General features: G+C 47.3%; 1 protein-coding gene across 1 annotated transcript in view; it reads left to right on the top strand.

Annotated features, from left to right (window-relative positions):
* The window catches only part of erbb2 (erb-b2 receptor tyrosine kinase 2), a 64,257-nt gene that overhangs the window by 29,010 nt on the left and 16,908 nt on the right, over window positions 1-18,339 (top strand). The window contains exons 9-15 of the mRNA XM_084456710.1: window positions 122-248; window positions 411-484; window positions 12,537-12,627; window positions 15,977-16,179; window positions 16,823-16,952; window positions 17,851-17,941; window positions 18,044-18,198. Of these exons, the coding sequence (XP_084312836.1) occupies window positions 122-248; window positions 411-484; window positions 12,537-12,627; window positions 15,977-16,179; window positions 16,823-16,952; window positions 17,851-17,941; window positions 18,044-18,198 (871 nt within the window). The remainder of the gene's footprint in view (window positions 1-121; window positions 249-410; window positions 485-12,536; window positions 12,628-15,976; window positions 16,180-16,822; window positions 16,953-17,850; window positions 17,942-18,043; window positions 18,199-18,339) is intronic.

Genomic DNA, 18,339 nt, shown 5'->3' with positions numbered 1-18,339 from the left:
GGTGTGTGTGTGTGTGTATGTGTGTGTGCGTGTGTGTGTGTATTGGTAATGTGTGTGTGTGTGTGTGTGTGTGTGTGTGTGTGTGTGTATTGGTGATGTGTGTGTAAATCCTCTGTTCCAGTGTGTTATGGGCTGGGCATGGGCAGCCTCCAGAGCGTCTCCATGGTGACCTCCTCCAACATATATCAGTTCTCTGGATGTGACAAGGTCTTTGGAAGCCTGGCCTTCCTACCACAGAGCTTCGCTGAGTAAGACACAAACACACATACACACACACACACTCACGCACACTCACAGACACACACACAGACATATCTACACACTGTGTAGATAGGTAGATACAGTGTTCAGCTGTGTAGCTGATGGGCTGAACACGGTGTTGAAGCATGTCGCTGTGCTCTTGTGTTCAGCGACCCAGCGACCAACACTTCAGCACTGACCCTGCAGCAGCTGGACACCTTCAAGACACTGGAGGAGATCACAGGTAACACACTCTCTCTCTCTTTCTCTATCTCTATATCTGTCTCTCTCTATCGCTCTCTATCTCTCTCTCTCTATCTCTCTCTCTCTCTATTTCTCTATCTCTCTCACTATCTCTATCTCTCTCTCTATCTCTATCTCTATCTCTCTCTATATACAGTATCTCTCTATCTCTCTCTATATACAGTATCTCTATCTCTCTATCTTTATCGCTCTCTAGCGATCTCTCTATCTCTATCAATTCAATCTGCTTTATTGGCATGAATGTCAGGTAGACAATATTGCCAAAGTGTTGAGAAAAATACAACTCAATAATTACATGAGAAAACAATTAAGTAAACAGATAAATAGGTCATAAAATAGGTCAATAAAGATACAATTAACAAAAATAATACAAAATCAAATGTATCAAATGGCATGTAAAATAAATAAATAAATAAATACATAAACCAACAAACAAAAAAGAACCACATGAAGTAGAGGAGTGAATGAAAGGGCAGAGTTGAGCTGTGAGGAGGTTGTTATGTGTTGTTGTGCTGGTTTTCTCTCAGGCTGACATGCACTCACATATATTGCTGCTTCTATGGCTGTGATACTGCGTTCTCCAAGTATATGTTGCATTTTATTTTGGTCAGAGCGTATCAACATTTTTGAGCTTACATTTAATTTTTGTAAATAACTTTGTTCTAATATCTTCACAAGTTCTACATTGTAGCAGGGAATTCTAGCTCTCTCTGTGGACAGAGCTGACACAGCCTGTCTTCTCTAGACAGCCAGGTTTGCCTGTGTTCATGAACCTGATGAAGCCGTAAGGCGAAACGTGTTGTTCAATAAAATCTATACCTTATTTTCATCCGTTGTGTACGGCGTAACTTATTTCTATTTTTGAAGTCTTTCTCAGTTTCTCATCAGTCATGGCACTCAGATAGTTTGCCACCGTGTACTGTCTGTTTAGAGCCAAATAGCACTGAAGTTTGTTTTGAGTTTTTGTGGTAGATGTCCAACAGTTAAGGTCAACAGATAAGGTATTTTTCTTTACCTATGATTCGGTTGGTCCAGATGGTGTGAGGGCTGTCCAGAGGCCTTGTGCTGTTAGAGGAGGTGACCTCAGGACCAGCTGGCTGAGGGGACTCATCTCTATGTTCTCCTCTTGACAATGGAGAGCTTTGTAATGGTAGGAGTTGGGGTCACTTGTTTTTAGGTGCTTGTAAAATTTGATTACTCTTTATTGTATTGGGAATTGACCTAGCTCTGCTCAGCATCCATTCTTGGGGGCGTTTCTTTAGACTCTGAGAATGCTCTTGCCAATCTCAGTGTGTGTGGCTTCGATTGGGTGTTTGTCCCATTTTTCTAAGTCTTGATTTACAAGAGGACCCCACACTTCACTACCATACAGTAAAATAGGTTCATATTCAAATTATAGATTTGAATATTTTGAGCAGGTATATTGATGTTTTTTTTATAGCATAGAAGGGCTCTTCCCTTGTCTCTGACATCGTTAACAGCCAGATTGAAATTTCCTATAGAGGTAATTTTTAGTCCCAAATATGTGTAACTGTGTGTGTGTTCTATAACAGTGTAGTCCATGAAGAACCTATTTGGGTTTTCCTGACACCTGGGTCGTTTTTGGAAGACCATAATTCTTCGAGGTCGGATGCAGAGGATTCGTCGGCCAGTCTCTCATCAGAGCACTCAAGATGTTGGGAGTGAAGGGACTGCACAACAAAAGAGCCATCAAAAACATAACTGACGCAGCAAAAAAGGCATCAAGATGACTGTGGATCAAGTGGGGAGATCCGTGGACCACACAAGCTGCTGAGACACAAGCCGGGGCCTGATCAACCCCAGCAGGGTCACCTGGGCGAGGGTGTCTGATGTTGCGAGACCTGAAACACCCAGTGAACCCAGGATACATCACTGATGATATGTCTAAGTTGCACCAAAGTGTTAATTAGAACTAGTTTGATCTGGCCAAGCCAGTGACCTCCGGGAATAGGCCGGATGATGACCATGAAAGTATGGCGACTGCTGGAGAGACAGCTGACAACTGGAACGACAGTAACCGGGACAGAGAGGGCCAGCAACCCAAACTGCAGCTCCCGTGAGGGTGCATCCACAAACAAGCTACGGAAAACTCTACTGGATTATACCCCCAGGGGTGCCTGAGAGGGGGGGAGGATGAGCACCCCAACAGGACGGACAAACAGGCAACGACCCATGCTAACGGAAAAACGACGACGAGTGCAGTCTGTTCATGTGGCAAAGTCTGCAAGAACCAGCATGGCCTGAAGATCCACCAGGCCAAAATGAAATGTTTGACGGGGAAGCAGGTGGTGTAACGCACAGGTCCAGTACCTGGTGAGACGCAGGAGGAGCCCGGCCGGGAGACAACCCACAGTGCCCAGACCCTCCACGCTCCACAAGCCCCACCCTATGTCAGGCATTCAGAACATCGCCGGGTCATGTGGCCTGCTGCCAACAAGGAAAGAGAGTGGCTCCAGTTTGATGAAGATCTGGACCAAGTCCTTGAAGCTACTGCAAGGGGAGATGCAGACCAGAAGTTGCGGATGATGTCTGTAATGATCATCAGCATTGGTGCTGAAAGGTTTGGCATAAAGGAACAACAGCCAACCAGAGTTCTTGGGGAACCAAACAGACGGGAGGTGAAGATCAGCCAGCTTCGGCAGGAGCTTAGACTGCTTGGGCAGCAGTTTAAGCAAGCAAAGGGAGGAGGAGAAGGCCGGGCTGGCAGAGCTCCGCAACATGCTGCGGAAAAAACTCAAAACTCTCCGTCGAGCCGAGTGGCTTGTCTTCTTCTGGTGGTGAAGAAGGGGAAGGTTACAGACCAGTTTCGCTTCTCACTAGGAGGCATCCAGATTCCATCTGTGGGAGAGAAGCCAGTTAAGAGCCTGGGCAAAATCTATGACTGCACCTTGAAGGATACCGCAGCACTCCAAGCAACAACGGAGGAGTTGGGAACCTGGCTGATAGCAGTGGATAAGTCAGGGCTACCAGGCAAGTTTAAAGCCTGGATCTACCAACATGGCATCTTGCCACGACTCCTCTGGCCACTGCTGGTCTATGATGTGCCAATGACCACCGTCGAGTGCTTCGAGAGGAAGGTCAGCTGTTTCCTGCGGAAGTGGTTGGGCCTACCGCGAAGCCTCAGCAGCATCGCCTTGTACGGGAGGAACAACAAGCTGAAACTGCCCTTCAGTAGTCTGACGGAGGAGTTTATGGTTACCCGAACAAGAGAGGTGCTGCTGTATAGGGACTCCAGTGAAGTCTCCTCGGCTGGCATAGAAGTAAGAACCGGCAGGAAGTGGAAGGCTCACGAGGCAGTCAACCAGGCTGAGTCCCGCTTGCGACACAGTGAGCTGGTGGGAACAGTGGCATCCGGACGGGCAGGTCTCGGGAGCCACCCAAGACTTCACTACAACAAGGCCAAGGGAAAGGAAAGACGCCAGCTGATCCAGGAGGAGGTCCGAGCAGGGGTGGAGGAAGCCCGCTGCAGTAGGATAGTAGGGATGCAGCAGCAGGGGGCGTGGACCCGATGGGACGAGGCAGCTGACCGGAAGATATCGTGGACAGACCTATGGAGATCTGAGCCACACCGGATCAAGTTCCTCATTCAGTCGGTGTACGATGTACTCCCAAGCCTGTCCAACCTCTTCCGCTGGGGCTTGGCCGAGAATCTACTGTGCCCTCTCTGCCAGAGAGGTGGATTGCTGGAGCACATCCTGAGATGCTGCCCAAGGGCACTAGGAGACGGGCGTTACCGCTGGCGCCATGACCAAGTGCTGCGGGTCATCGCAGAGGTCATCAGCACTGGGATCTCCACCAGTAAACACCAACAACCAACAAGGCAGTCCATCGCCTTTGTTAGGGCTGGGGAGAAGCCACAGCAGCGCCGGAGTCAAGCAGGGGGGCTGCTGGCAACAGCTTGGGACTGGCAGCTGAAGGTCGACCTAGGGAGACAGCTCAAATTCCCGGAGAACATCGCAGTGACTGATGTTGCGAGACCTGAAACACCCAGTGAACCCAGGATACATCACTGATGATGTGTCTAAGTTGCACCAAGTGTTTACTAGAACTAGTCTTGTCTAGATTCACTGTCAGGGCCCAGGTCTGACGCAGGTTTTGCAGGTAATCCAGTTGCTATTGTAATGCCTCCTTAGATGGAGCAAGCAATATTAGATCGTCTGCAAAAAGTAGACATTTAATTTCTGTGTCAGAGAGGGTGAGACCAGGGATATCTGACTGTTATAGTGATTTTGCTAATTCATGGATATAAATGTTAAACAGGGTGGGGCTGAGACTGCAGCCCTGTTTCACTCTATTTTGGGGAAAGAAATCTGTTTCCTTATTGCCAACTTTTACAGCACATTTATTATTTGTATACATTGCTTTAATTATATCATAGGTTTTCCCCCCTACACCTTTTTCCATCGACCATCATGTCAAATTGAGTCAAATGCTTTTGTGAAGTCTACAAAACGAGAAAATGTTGTTCTTGTTCTGGTGGACATGTTTCTTACTGAGGGTGTGGAGGGTGTAGATATGGTCTGTAGTTCGATGTTGTGGTGTGAATCCAGTCTGACTCTTGCTCAGGACATTGTGTTCACTGAGGAGGTCTTGCAGTCGGCTGTTTAGGATGCTGTAGATTAACTTCCCCAGGTTGCTGCTGACGAATACCTCTGTAATTGTTTGGGTCGAATTTATTTCCATTTTTATTTTGTGGTAATTCCTTTGCTTCAGGTGTCAGCCTCCTTTTAATATGGCAGTGTTGAATTTATGGTGACTAGATTTCAGCATTTCATTTAAAATACCATCAGGACCGCTGGCCTTCCTTGGTTGTAGGGTCTGGATTTTAGCCTGTAGCTCTTCAGTGATTTGAAAGTCTAAAAGGCTCTGATTGTCTTTAACAACTGACTCTAGAGTTCAGAGTTTGTTGACAAGGTCATTTTGGGCCGAATTCAGTGTGATGGTGTGTACGTTTTCAAAGTGTGTTTTCCATATTTCATAATTTTGGATAGCCAATTCTTCTTTGTGTGGTTTGCTGAAAAAGTGTCATTTTTCCCAGAAATGGTTTGAGTCAATGGACTCTACAATTATGTCAAGTTGGTTCTACGCATGCTGCTCTATCTCTCTCTCTATCTCTCACTATATCTTTCTCTATCTCTCTCTCTCTTTATATATATATGTTACGGTGAATGTGAGAAAACGGGGAATGTGAGCTTTTCCCGGTTAATGTGCACATTCCCCAACCTCGCGGGGAATGTAGGAGAAACATGCGTTTCTCACATCTCCCGGGTATTGTGCACATTCCCCGACCTTGTGGGAGATGTGAGAAATTGGTTAGTATTTCTCACATCTCCCGCAAGGTCGGGGATTGTGCACATTAACCGGGAATTGCTTACAATTCCTGACCTTGCGGTAAATCTAGCAAAGTCCAACCGTATGCAAAACATATATTACTGTTCAAAGTAGACCACAGACTGTTATTATTAACTGTAAATAATAATAGTTAAAAAGTTAATAATAACAGTCTGTGGTCTACTTTGAACAGTAATATACAAACGCAAAAGGAACATTGCAACCAGAAGACAGATCATTTGCGCTGTGAAACCGACATAAAATCCGCATTGTTCATCAGTCTAACGTTATTTATCTTAGGTGTCCAACAAAGCCCGTTGAACACTGAAACGTTACTATTCTGGGAACATCTGTCAGTGGCGGTGATATAAAGGAATCGAGCGGAATACCACTGCAATAACTGATTATTAGCCAGATCAATTAAATCATTATAGCTCATTTCATATACAAAGGCAACACAATACGTTTTACAGAAAGGGGCAGGGAATGTAGCCTACATCTAGCCTACTGATGAGGATAGTTGAGGATGCATCAAACTCACACTTGTCTTTTGGCATAAGCCTACGGTTGCATCCCTCTCCCACCACCCGGCTGCGCAGACGTTTTGCATACGGTTGGACTTTGCTAGATTTACCGCAAGGTCGGGAATTGTAAGCATTTCCCGGTTAATGTGCACAATCCCTGACCTTGCGGGAGATGTGAGAAATACTAACCAATTTCTCACATCTCCCGCAAGGTCGGGGAATGTGCACATTACCCGGGAGATGTGAGAAACGTACATGTTTCTCCTACATTCCCCGCGAGGTCGGGGAATGTGCACATTAACCGGGAAAACCTCACATTCCCCGTTTTCTCACATTCACCGTAACATATATATCTCTCTCTCTCTCTATCTCTCTCTCTATCTCTCTCTCACTCTCTCTCTCACTGTCAATTCAAATGGCTTTATTGGCATGAAGTAACACTACATACTGCCAAAGCAACGTTTGGACATTGAAAAACAACTTTAACTAGTGCTGCGAGCAGCAGTGAGCGGGCCCTCGCACCCCACGCGGGTCGGGGTGTGGCGCCGTTCAAGGCTGTGCTATTTCGGTGTGCAGTACTGAGAGAAACTTCCTGTCACCAGTAGGTGGCGCTCTAGGCGTGACTCAATACCGAAGCATAGATGTGTTCAGGACGGTACCTTGATGAAGCGTGAGAAATGTTGAGTAAATCGGATAACGTATGTAGGAGTTATGAGGACTTCCTGTTTCACCAGTAGGTGGCGCTGTAAGTGTGACTCAATACCGACACATAGATGGGTTCAGAAGGCCACCTTTATGAAGCATCAGCAATTTGGTGCAAATCGGATGATGTATGCAGGACTTATGAGGACTTCCTGTTTCACCAATAGGTGGCGCTATACGTATGACGCAATACTGACACATAGATGTGTTCAGGACAGAACCGTCATGAAGCGTGAGCTATATCGGACAAATTGGATAATGTATGGAGGAGTTATGAGGACTTCCTGTTTCACCAATAGGTGGCGCTATAAGTATGACGCAATACTGACACATAGATGTGTTCAGGACAGAAACTTCATGAAGCGTGAGATATATCGGACAAATCGGATAATGTATGGAGGAGTTATGAGGACGTACTGGTTCACCAATAGGTGGCGCTATAAGTATGACGCAATACTGACACATAGATGTGTTCAGGACAGAACTGTCGTGAAGCGTGAGACATATCAGACAAATCGGATAATGTATGGAGGAGTTATGAGGACGTACTGTTTCACCAATAGGTGGCGCTATAAGTATGACGCAATACTGACACATAGATGTGTTCAGGACAGAACTGTCATGAAGCGTGAGACATATCGGACAAATCGGATAATGTATGGAGGAGTTATGAGGACGTACTGTTTCACCAATAGGTGGCGCTATAAGTATGACGCAATACTAACACATAGATGTGTTCAGGACAGAACTGTCATGAAGCGTGAGACATATCGGACAAATCGGATAATGTATGGAGGAGTTATGAGGACGTACTGTTTCACCAATAGGTGGCGCTATAAGTATGACGCAATACTGACACATAGATGTGTTCAGGACAGAACCGTCATGAAGCGTGAGCTATATCGGACAAATTGGATAATGTATGGAGGAGTTATGAGGACTTCCTTTTTCACCAATAGGTGGCGCTATAAGTATGACGCAATACTGACACATAGATGTGTTCATGACAGAACTGTCATGAAGCGTGAGACATATCGGACAAATCGGATAATGTATGGAGGAGTTATGAGGACTTCCTGTTTCACCAATAGGTGGCGCTATAAGTATGACGCAATACTGACACATAGATGTGTTCAGGACAGAACCGTCATGAAGCGTGAGATATATTGGACAAATTGGATAATGTATGGAGGAGTTATGAGGACTTCGTGTTTTATGGCGAAATGTCAAACTTTGGCGGGGCGCCACGGCAAGGGTGTTTGGTGAAAACTCAATTTTTTTGATAACTTTTGATCACAAAGGTCTTAAGATGAAGCTGACCCGATATGAAGTTGATCGGATGAAATCTGTAGGAGGAGTTTGTCGAAGTACGAGGCATGGAAATGGTCAAAACAAGGACAAAATGGCACATTAAGAGCAAAATGGCGGACTTCCTGTTGCATGTTGGGTATAGCTCCAAGAGACATTTAAGTGTGGCTCGATGAAATACATATGCCCACCGAATTTCGTTAGCCTACATCAAACTGAAAGGTGGGGCTCGCCATTTTAAACTTTCCAGGGGGCGCTCTTGAGCCGTTTTGCCACGCCCATTTCCGTCACCCATGAATTATCAAATTTTTCACCGGGACTGACGTATCTGCAAAGTTTCATCCGTTTTCATCGATGTTCAGGCCGCCTAAAAGGCATTTGTTTGGAGTAAAGGAGAAGGAGAAGAAGGAGAAGGAGAAGGAGAATAATAATCCTTCGAAATACAATAGGGCCTCGCACCGCCAGTGCTCGGGCCCTAATTAGAAAGAGAAAAAAAACAGGCAAGTACAAGACAAAGCAAATGAACAGTTGTTGATATAGTAGCAACAGCAAGAAACAGTAAATAAATAAATAAAAAGATAATACAGGAGAAAACAAATTATCTCCATCTTCTATCCGGGGTTGGGTCGCGGAGGCAGCAGTTCCAGCAGGGGGCCCCAGACATCCCTTTCCCTGGCAGCATCAACCAGCTCTGCCTGGGGAATCTTTAGCCGCTCCCAGACCAGTGCGGAGATGTAATCCCGCCACCTAGTCCTGGGTCTACCCCGCGGCCTCCTCCCAGCTGGACACGCCTGGAAGACCTCCCTAGGGAGGCGCCCAGGAGGCATCCTCACTAGATGCCCGAACCACCTCAACTGGCTCCTTTCGACGCAAAGGAGCAGCGGCTCTACTCCGAGTCTCTACCGGATGACTGAACTTCTCACCCGAACTCTCAGGGAGACCCCAGCCACCCTCCGGAGAAAACTCATTTCGGCCGCTTGTATCCGTGATCTCGTTCTTTCGGTCATGACCCATCCTTCATGACCATAGGTGAGGGTGGGGACGAAGTTAGACCGGTAGATCGAGAGCTTTGCCTTTTGGCTCAGCTCTCTTTTCATCACAACAGTGCGGTAAAGCGACTGCAGAACCGCACCAGCTGCTCCGATTCTCCAGCCAAGCTCCCTCTCCATGGTTCCCTCACTCGTGAACAAGACCCCCAGATACTTGAACTCCTTCACTTGGGATAAGGACTCATTTCCTACTCGGAGCGGACAGACCACCGGTTTCCTGCTGAGAACCATGGCCTCAGACTTAGAAGTGCTGATTCTCATCCCAGCCGCTTCACACTCAGTTGCGAACCTATCCAGAGAGTGCTGGAGGTCGCAGGCAGATGATGCCATCAGGACCACATCATCTGCAAATAGCAGCGACATAATCCCTAGCTCACCGAACTGCAACCCCACCTCCGTGCGGCTACGCCTCGATATCCTGTCCATGAAAATCACAAACAGGATTGTTGACAAAGCGCAGCCCTGGCGGAGGCCAACCCCCACCGGAAAGGAAGACGACTTACTGCTGAGGACCCGGACACAGCTCTCGCTCTGGGTGTACAGGGATTGGATGGCCCTAAGTAGGGATCCCCTCACCCCATACTCCCGTATAACCCTCCACAAGACCTCTCGAGGGACCCGGTCGTAAGCCTTCTCCAAGTCCACAAAACACATGTAGACAGGTTGGGCAAACTCCCAGGCCCCCTCCAAGATCCTTGCGAGAGTGAAGAGCTGGTCGGTGGTTCCACGACCAGGACGAAATCCGGATTGTTCCTCTTTGATCTGAGGTTCGACTATCAGCCGGAGCCTCCTTTCCAGCACCTTGGAGTACACTTTCCCTGGGAGGCTGAGTAATGTGATGCTTCTATAATTGGCACACACCCTCTGGTCCCCTTTTTTAAATATTGGGACCACCACCCCAGTCTGGCACTCCTTTGGCACTGACCCGGACTTCCACACAATGTTAAAGAGGCGTGTCAACCAAAACAAATTATGTTGTCAGATATAACGACAATAACGTGTCAGGTGACTTTCACTCACTGTCCCTCAGTCTATGGCAGGCTGCTGCTAACTTACTTCTCTTTGAGTCCTCCCCTAGTAGGATGGGCAGTTTCTCCTCATCTAATAGGTTAAGGAAACCTTTTCTTACAGATTCAAATTTTTAAAAATGTGTTTCTCTAATATGGTTATACTTTTCACATTTCAAGGCTGTGCTCACTCAGTCTGTACTTGGTCAAGCTTCGTTTTAGTTGTTGATCAGTCACCATGCTCAAATAATCTGCTATGGTGTACTGTCCATTTAGAACAGGGGTCTCAAACTCGCGGCCCGCGGGCCATTTGCGGCCCGCCACACCACTCCAACCGGCCCGCGACATGTCAGAAATATAATGTAATCTGGCCCGCAAAATAATTTATTGTACACGGCGCCGGCAGGCAGGCCTACAATGTAAATTCAAGTCGCTCAAACGTGGGGCGGAATGCTGTTATTGTGTGCAGCGCGTGAGGTGAACGCTGCATACAGTCACAGGTGCAATCAATCCACACACCACTATGAACTATGAACGGAATGCAGCTCGCCACCGAGAGGCTGTTTTCATGGTTAACTAACGTTAAGAACACAGACAGTTTCAAGAAATATGGACATTGCAGTATTTTTTGTGGTGTCCAATGGAAATGCTACCTGCTTGATATGCAAGAACAAAGTCGCCGTTCTAAAGGAATATAATGTCAAGAGCTATCCATTACTAAACATGGAGTGTCATAAGGAGACCAGAGGAAAAAACGAGCCACACAGCTGAGAGGGCTAATGTCTCAGCAGTCTTTCAAGATAAGTGTCTGGCAAGAAATAGAGCAGTAGCCTACAAATGTATTCAAGTGTCTGGTAAGAAATGGAAACAAACTTGAACTTTAATAAATGCAAGTACAGGTCCAGGGCAGGCTTACAGTAGTGATGCATCTTGCAGCTAAAACAGAATAAAGTACAAATGTAGGCTATTCAAGATAAAATAAAAGTCAGGAAAAATTATTTGCAGCACTAACTTATATGTTAAAATATATTAAAATGAATGGAAACCGGTTTGAATTTGTATGATGAAAATGTTAGTTATGGAATAGTCTTGCAACATTTAGAGACTGAGTTTTGAGTCTAGTTATGGAAATGAAAAATGACATTTTCAGAAATATTGCACTTTCTTATAGTTAGTAGTAGTTGAAGTTGACATTGAAGTGGCCCTCCTATGAGTTGACGATACCAGCAGTGGCCCCAAGCCAATTTGAGTTTGAGACCCCTGATTTAGAAACAGATAGCACTGCATTTTGCTCTGTGCTTTTGTTTGTGTTTGTCAATAGGTGATGTAGTTTGTTTTTTGTTGTATTTGTTTTGTAATTAGTAATTTATTTCAAAAGACAGAGAGAGGGAGAGAGATAGAGAGGGAGGGAGAGAGATTGAAAGATGGAGAGAGATAGTCAGAGGTATATTGAAGCAATAACTCACTTGAGGGTTGTGGTATATGGCCAATATACCACGGGTTGTGCTGCGGTCATAGGCGTCGAACAGCACAACCTGTGGTATACTGGCCATATACCACAACCCTCAAGTGAGTTATTGCTTTTATACAATGGTTACATAATCAAGAAACATTTATGGGATAAATACCTACTATTTTAGTGTTCAGTTCAACTCCGCCAAAAAAGGTAGTTCATAAAACTATCACGTTTCTATGGAGTTTCAAACGACAAACAGTGAGCCCTAGCAACCAAACTAATGCTCCTGACCAACCTAGCTAGCCATGAACGAAGTGTAGCCTACCTTTGCTGTGCAACTGCAAGTTGCAAAAGTGGTGACGATAAACCAGAGTGGTAGGCTACAGGACAGGTAGAACAACTCAAAATTGACATTGAATGACCAACAGACGGTTATGCAATAGAACCAATGTTTTTATAGACAGTAATAATTGGCGCAGTAATATTTCACATAGAACGATAAAGAGGCTTTGCCCGTGGTATATCGTGAATATACAACGGCTCTTAACCAATTAGATTGCGAGGTCGGAACTACCCTACTACTGTATATCTAATCTATCTCTGTCTATCTGTTCCTCTCTCTATCTCTCCCCAGGCTACCTGTACATCAGCGCGTGGCCGGCCAACTGGACAGACCTCAGGGTGTTTGAGAACCTGAGGGTGATCAGAGGGAGGATGCTCTACAAGTAAGACCACCTGTCTGTCGGTCTGTCTGTCTGTCTCCCTGCCTGTCTGTCTGTCGGTCTGCCTGTCTGTCTGTCTGTCTGTCTGTCTGTCTGTCTGTCTGTCTGTCTGTCTGTCTGTCTGTCTCCCTGCCTGTCTGTCGGTCTGCCTGTCTGTCTGTCTGTCTGTCTGTCGGTCTGCCTGTCTGTCTGTTTCCCTGCCTGTCTGTCGGTCTGCCTGTCTGCCTGTCTGTCTGTCGGTCTGCCTGTCGGTCTGTCTGTCTGTCTGTCTGTCTGTCTGTCTGCCTGCCTGCCTGCCTGCCTGGCTGCCTGCCCATCTGTCCCCCTGCCCATCTGTTTGTCTGTCTCCCTGCCTGTCTGTCTGTCTGCCCGTCTGTCTCCCTGCCTGTCTGTCTGTCGGTCTGCCTGTCTGTCTGAAGCGTCAAACACCTTATTTCCTGCATTCTGGTGAATTCTTATGCATCAATATATGGTTGAAATGTCTCTATGTAAAGGAAAAGTGGTAATAGTGTTCTTCTTGCGTTATCAGTGTGTACTGCCAGTCAATGGTTTATTCTGCAACAGCGTGGAAAAGGTCATTCACTGCAATCACCACACATCGACAACATCAACTGACCATGATGCTACCATACATGCGACTGATCATAGTTTCTCTTTGTAGTATGATAAATGATCTAGGGGTCGATATCTCTCGCTAGTCGTTATATACAGGAATCTGTTTACTATAATATAATTGTTGTTAACAGTTGGTAAAAAAAACATATGTTCTTGAAAACCGAACTTGCTTGTTTATCTGAAGATATAAACTGGGACTGTCATTTGTGACTGGATGGCTGATATTTGCGACAGACTGTCAAATAACGTATCAAACAAGCTTAACATTTATTTGGGAACACTAGCTAGCATAACCAGTTTGTTGACATTTCGTTTTGACAACTGATATGTTGATATGTTGCAAAGCAAACAAGCAGAACAGTATATTTTATGGCTGAAGGCATCACAGACCAGGATTCCCAGTCGAGTTGGTTCATACTCATAATAGACAACAGGGCGATGACGGATACGGTCCTGGAACATGTGTCTTCAGCAGTGATGATACTATAAACAGTATCAGCTTGGTGGTTGTCTAGCTGGGCTAGCTAAGCGGAGCAGGGTAGCTAGGTGCTGTGGAGTAGCTGCTGTGGCGCTGGGAAAGAGGAGACGTATCGGTGACGTCGTGACGTGGCTCTCCAGCCCGTGGGAAAGATCACCGCTTCTCAAGGCTCACCAACTGTGATCTGGCACTAGCAGCAGCCCAGAACCAGGACTGGTACTAGCAACAGCCCAGAACCAGAACTGGTTCTAGCAGCAGCCCAGAACCAGGACTGGTACTAGCAACAGCCCAGAACCAGAACCAGAACTGGTTCTAGCAGCAGCCTAGAACCAGGACTGGTACAAGCAGCAGCCCAGAACCAGGACTGGTACTAGCAACAGCCCAGAACCAAGACTGATACTAGCAACAGCCCAGAACCAGGACCAGGACTGGTACTAGCAGTAGCCCAGAGCCAGGTCTGGTACTAGCAGCCGCCCCGAACCAGGACTGATACTAGCAACAGCCCAGAACCAGGACTGGTACTAGCAGCAGCCCAGAACCAGAACTGGTACTAGCAACAGTCCAGAACCTGGTTTGCGTTGGTGGAAAGGAGGCATCTGTGTTTCTCCAGTCTCTGCAAAGCGTGTGAGATTGTCAGTAGAGGGTAAAGAGAGGGGTTGTCAGTAGTGGGTAAAGAGAGGGATTGTCAGTAGAGGGTAAAGAGAGGGATTGTCAGTAGAGGGTAAAGAGAGGGATTGTCAGTAGAGGGTAAAGAGAGGGATTGTCAGTAGAGAGTAAAGAGAGGGATTGTCAGTAGAGGGTAAAGAGAGGGATTGTCAGTAGAGGGTAAAGAGAGGGATTGTCAGTAGAGGGTAAAGAGAGGGATTGTCAGTAGAGGGTAAAGAGAGGGGTTGTCAGTAGAGGGTAAAGAGAGGGATTGTCAGTAGAGGGTAAAGAGAGGGATTGTCAGTAGAGGGTAAAGAGAGGGATTGTCAGTAGAGGGTAAAGAGAGGGATTGTCAGTAGAGGGTAAAGAGAGGGATTGTCAGTAGAGGGTAAAGAGAGGGATTGTCAGTAGAGGGTAAAGAGAGGGATTGTCAGTAGAGGGTAAAGAGAGGGATTGTCAGTAGAGGGTAAAGAGAGGGATTGTCAGTAGAGAGTAAAGAGAGGGATTGTCAGTAGAGGGTAAAGAGAGGGATTGTCAGTAGAGGGTAAAGAGAGGGGTTGTCAGTAGAGGGTAAAGAGAGGGGTTGTCAGTAGAGGGTAAAGCGAGGGGTTGTCAGTAGAGGGTAAAGAGAGGGATTGTCAGTAGAGAGTAAAGAGAGGGATTGTCAGTAGAGGGTAAAGAGAGGGGTTGTCAGTAGAGGGTAAAGAGAGGGGTTGTCAGTAGAGGGTAAAGAGAGGGATTGTCAGTAGAGGGTAAAGAGAGGGATTGTCAGTAGAGAGTAAAGAGAGGGATTGTCAGTAGAGGGTAAAGAGAGGGGACATTGTCCACTAGACTAATCGATCGCAGCCGGCGTCTTTCTCTTGGACGGATTAAAAAACTAAGAAAAAACATTTTTTAATGCTCAAATGGGTCGCAAAATGGCCCGTCCAAGTAAAGGCTATGTGTGAGAAACACCTGCCTGTCTGTCTGCCTGCCTGCCTGCCTGTCTGCTGTATGGGTAATGTTGTTTGTCTGTAATGTCTCAGTCTCAGGCTTTGTGGATCTGGGTGCTGGTTATAAACTCTAATGATTAGCTGACCCAGCAGCCTGGAGCATAGTAGTAACATAGTAACCAGTCCACCGTCCAGACCCAGTTCAGCCCAGTCTGGCGCTGCTGTAGCAGGGCATAGTGACACTGGGGTATGTTGTGTTTGTCTGAGAATGTTCCTGCACTTTTTATTGACGTTGGGCACACACACACACACACACATACACACGCACACACTCACACACACACACACACACACACACACACACACACACACACACACACTTGCACAAACGCACACTCACTCTTCCTCTTTGCCTCTCTCTCTTTCTCTCTCCCCCCCTCTCTCTCTCCCCCTCTCTCCCCCCTCTCTCTATTTCTCTCCCCCCTCTCTCTCGCTCTCTCTCCCCCCCTCTCTCTCTTTCTCTCTCCCCCCCTCTCTCTCCCTCTCTCTCCCCCCCTCTCTCCCCCCCTCTCTCTTTCTCCCCCCCCCCCCCTCTCTCTCTCTCTCCCCCCTCTCCCTCTCCCTCTCTCTCTCTCTCTCTCTCTCTCTCCCCCTCCCCTCTCTCTCTCCCCCTGTCCTCCAGGGGCGTGTTCTCTCTGGGGGTCCAGGGCCTGCAGATCCGTTCTCTGGGGCTGCGTTCGCTGCGTCAGGTCAGCGGGGGTCTGATCCTGCTCCATAACAACCCCCAGCTGTGCTTCACCTCCGCCCTGCCCTGGGGCGCCCTGCTGCACCCCACCCAGGGGCCACACAGTGTCGTCAACGGCAACCAGGACTCCCAGACATGCAGTGAGTGTCTGTTTGAGAATGAGGAGAGGACAGGATGTCTACAGTGTGACAGTCTGTTTGTGTGTGTTGTTGGAAAGAGATGCAACAAATTAAAAAAAAGGTGCCTGTGTATGATAATTGTGACATACTGTAGGGGTGTGTGTGTGTTTGTTTGTTTCTCCAGTGTCAGTCAGGCTGTTGTCTTTGTGTTCTCAGAGGCGGAAGGGTGTGTGTGCGTGTGTCTGTGTGTGTTTCTCCAGTGTCAGACTGTTGTGTGTGTGTTCTCAGAGGCGGAGGGGCTGGTGTGTGACGCGCTGTGTGTGTGTGTTCTCAGAGGCGGAGGGGCTGGTGTGTGACGCGCTGTGTGTGTGTGTTCTCAGAGGCGGAGGGGCTGGTGTGTGACGCGCTGTGTGTGTGTTCTCAGAGGTGGAGGGGCTGGTGTGTGACGCGCTGTGTGTGTGTGTGTGTTCTCAGAGGCGGAGGGGCTGGTGTGTGACGCGCTGTGTGTGTGTGTGTGTTCTCAGAGGCGGAGGGGCTGGTGTGTGACGCGCTGTGTGTGTGTGTGTGTTCTCAGAGGCGGAGGGGCTGGTGTGTGACGCGCTGTGTGTGTGTTCTCAGAGGCGGAGGGGCTGGTGTGTGACGCGCTGTGTGTGTGTGTTCTCAGAGGCGGAGGGGCTGGTGTGTGACGCGCTGTGTGCGGGGGGCTGCTGGGGGCCGGGGCCGGGCCAGTGTGTGTCCTGCACCGCCGTCCAGAGGGGGAAGGAGTGTGTGGAGGAGTGTGACATCTACCAGGGGTAAGATTCAGTTCTCTGTGTGTGTGTGTGTGTGTGTGTGTGTGTGTGTGTGTGTGTGTGTGTGTGTGTGTGCGTGTGTGTGCGCGCGTGTGTGCGTGTGTGTGTATATGTGTGTGTGTGTGCATGTGTGTGCGTGTGTGTGTGTGTGCATGCGTGCGTGTGTGTGAGTGTGAATGAAAATCTGTTAAAAAAGATGAGTGGTTCAAATGATAAAGCATTTCACAAATCAATGACTACGTTTGCAGTATTGACTGAATCTGCTTTGAGGCCTTGTGGTTGTAGATGGGATCAGGGGATGTACATTCCAAGGAATGATAGAATTGTTGACTTTTTAGTTAAAGACATAATTGCATATGTTCCATCTTAAAAATCTACACACACACTCTTGTGTCTCAACTACCAAGTTCCTCTTCAATAGTTAATACGATACCTTTTCAATGGTACAGCTAAACACAGATGTTGATGAGGACAGTAGAGAAGTCACCATCTTAGAAGTAGAATGTATTATTATTATATATTTGATCACAGTCTGGAAGAGGCATCTCTTACCAAGGTTTTAAAGTACCAACTGTTCAAAGATGCCTTTATACAGCTTGAATACAAATGTAAATGGCTGGTGTTTATATTTGAAAGCCTAGGTAATGTCCACAGACTAGCTGTGAGCCTGCAGATGGCAGGAATGACCAAGCCAAAAGATAAGGCCTTGGCAGGTTTATGGTGATTGGCCGTCACCACGTATGGAGATGCTGCTTCCTGTATCTGTGAACTGAGACTAGAAACTAGTGTTGAGATTCCCAAAGCTTGTGCATCTATTATTATGTGGGTTCAAGGGTTTTGTGTCAAATGTGAACACAAATAAATATATTAAAGTGTGTGTGCGTGCGTGCGTGTGTCCCAGGCCTGTGCGAGAGTACATCCAGGACTCTCTCTGTGGTGCCTGTCACTCAGAGTGTCGACCAATCAATGGCTCCGCCTCCTGCCATGGCCCGGTAAGAACCTCCAGTGTGTGTGTGTGTGTGTATACCGTATATTGTGTATTGTGTGTGTGTTTGGGGGTCCCGTACCCATGCTCCTCTCTGTCCGGACCCCAGGAGGCCCACCAGTGTACGGAGTGTCTCCACTTCCGGGACGGGGATGTGTGTGTGGACCGCTGTCCCAGCGGGGTGAAGGAGGACCAGTTCACCATCTGGAAATACAGCAACGCCTCCGGACACTGCCTGCTCTGCAACACCAACTGCACCCTCTCGTGAGTTGACACACACACACACACACACGCACACACACACACACACACACACATACATATACACACACACACACATACATATTCACACACACACACATATATACACACACATATATACACACACACACACACACACACACA

Source organism: Borostomias antarcticus (assembly GCF_949987555.1).
Source record: "Borostomias antarcticus genome assembly, chromosome: 22".
Classification (NCBI taxonomy): Eukaryota; Metazoa; Chordata; class Actinopteri; order Stomiiformes; family Stomiidae; genus Borostomias; species Borostomias antarcticus.
Note: the sequence above shows the minus strand (reverse complement) of the source record. Positions and strands in the feature narration are given on the sequence as shown.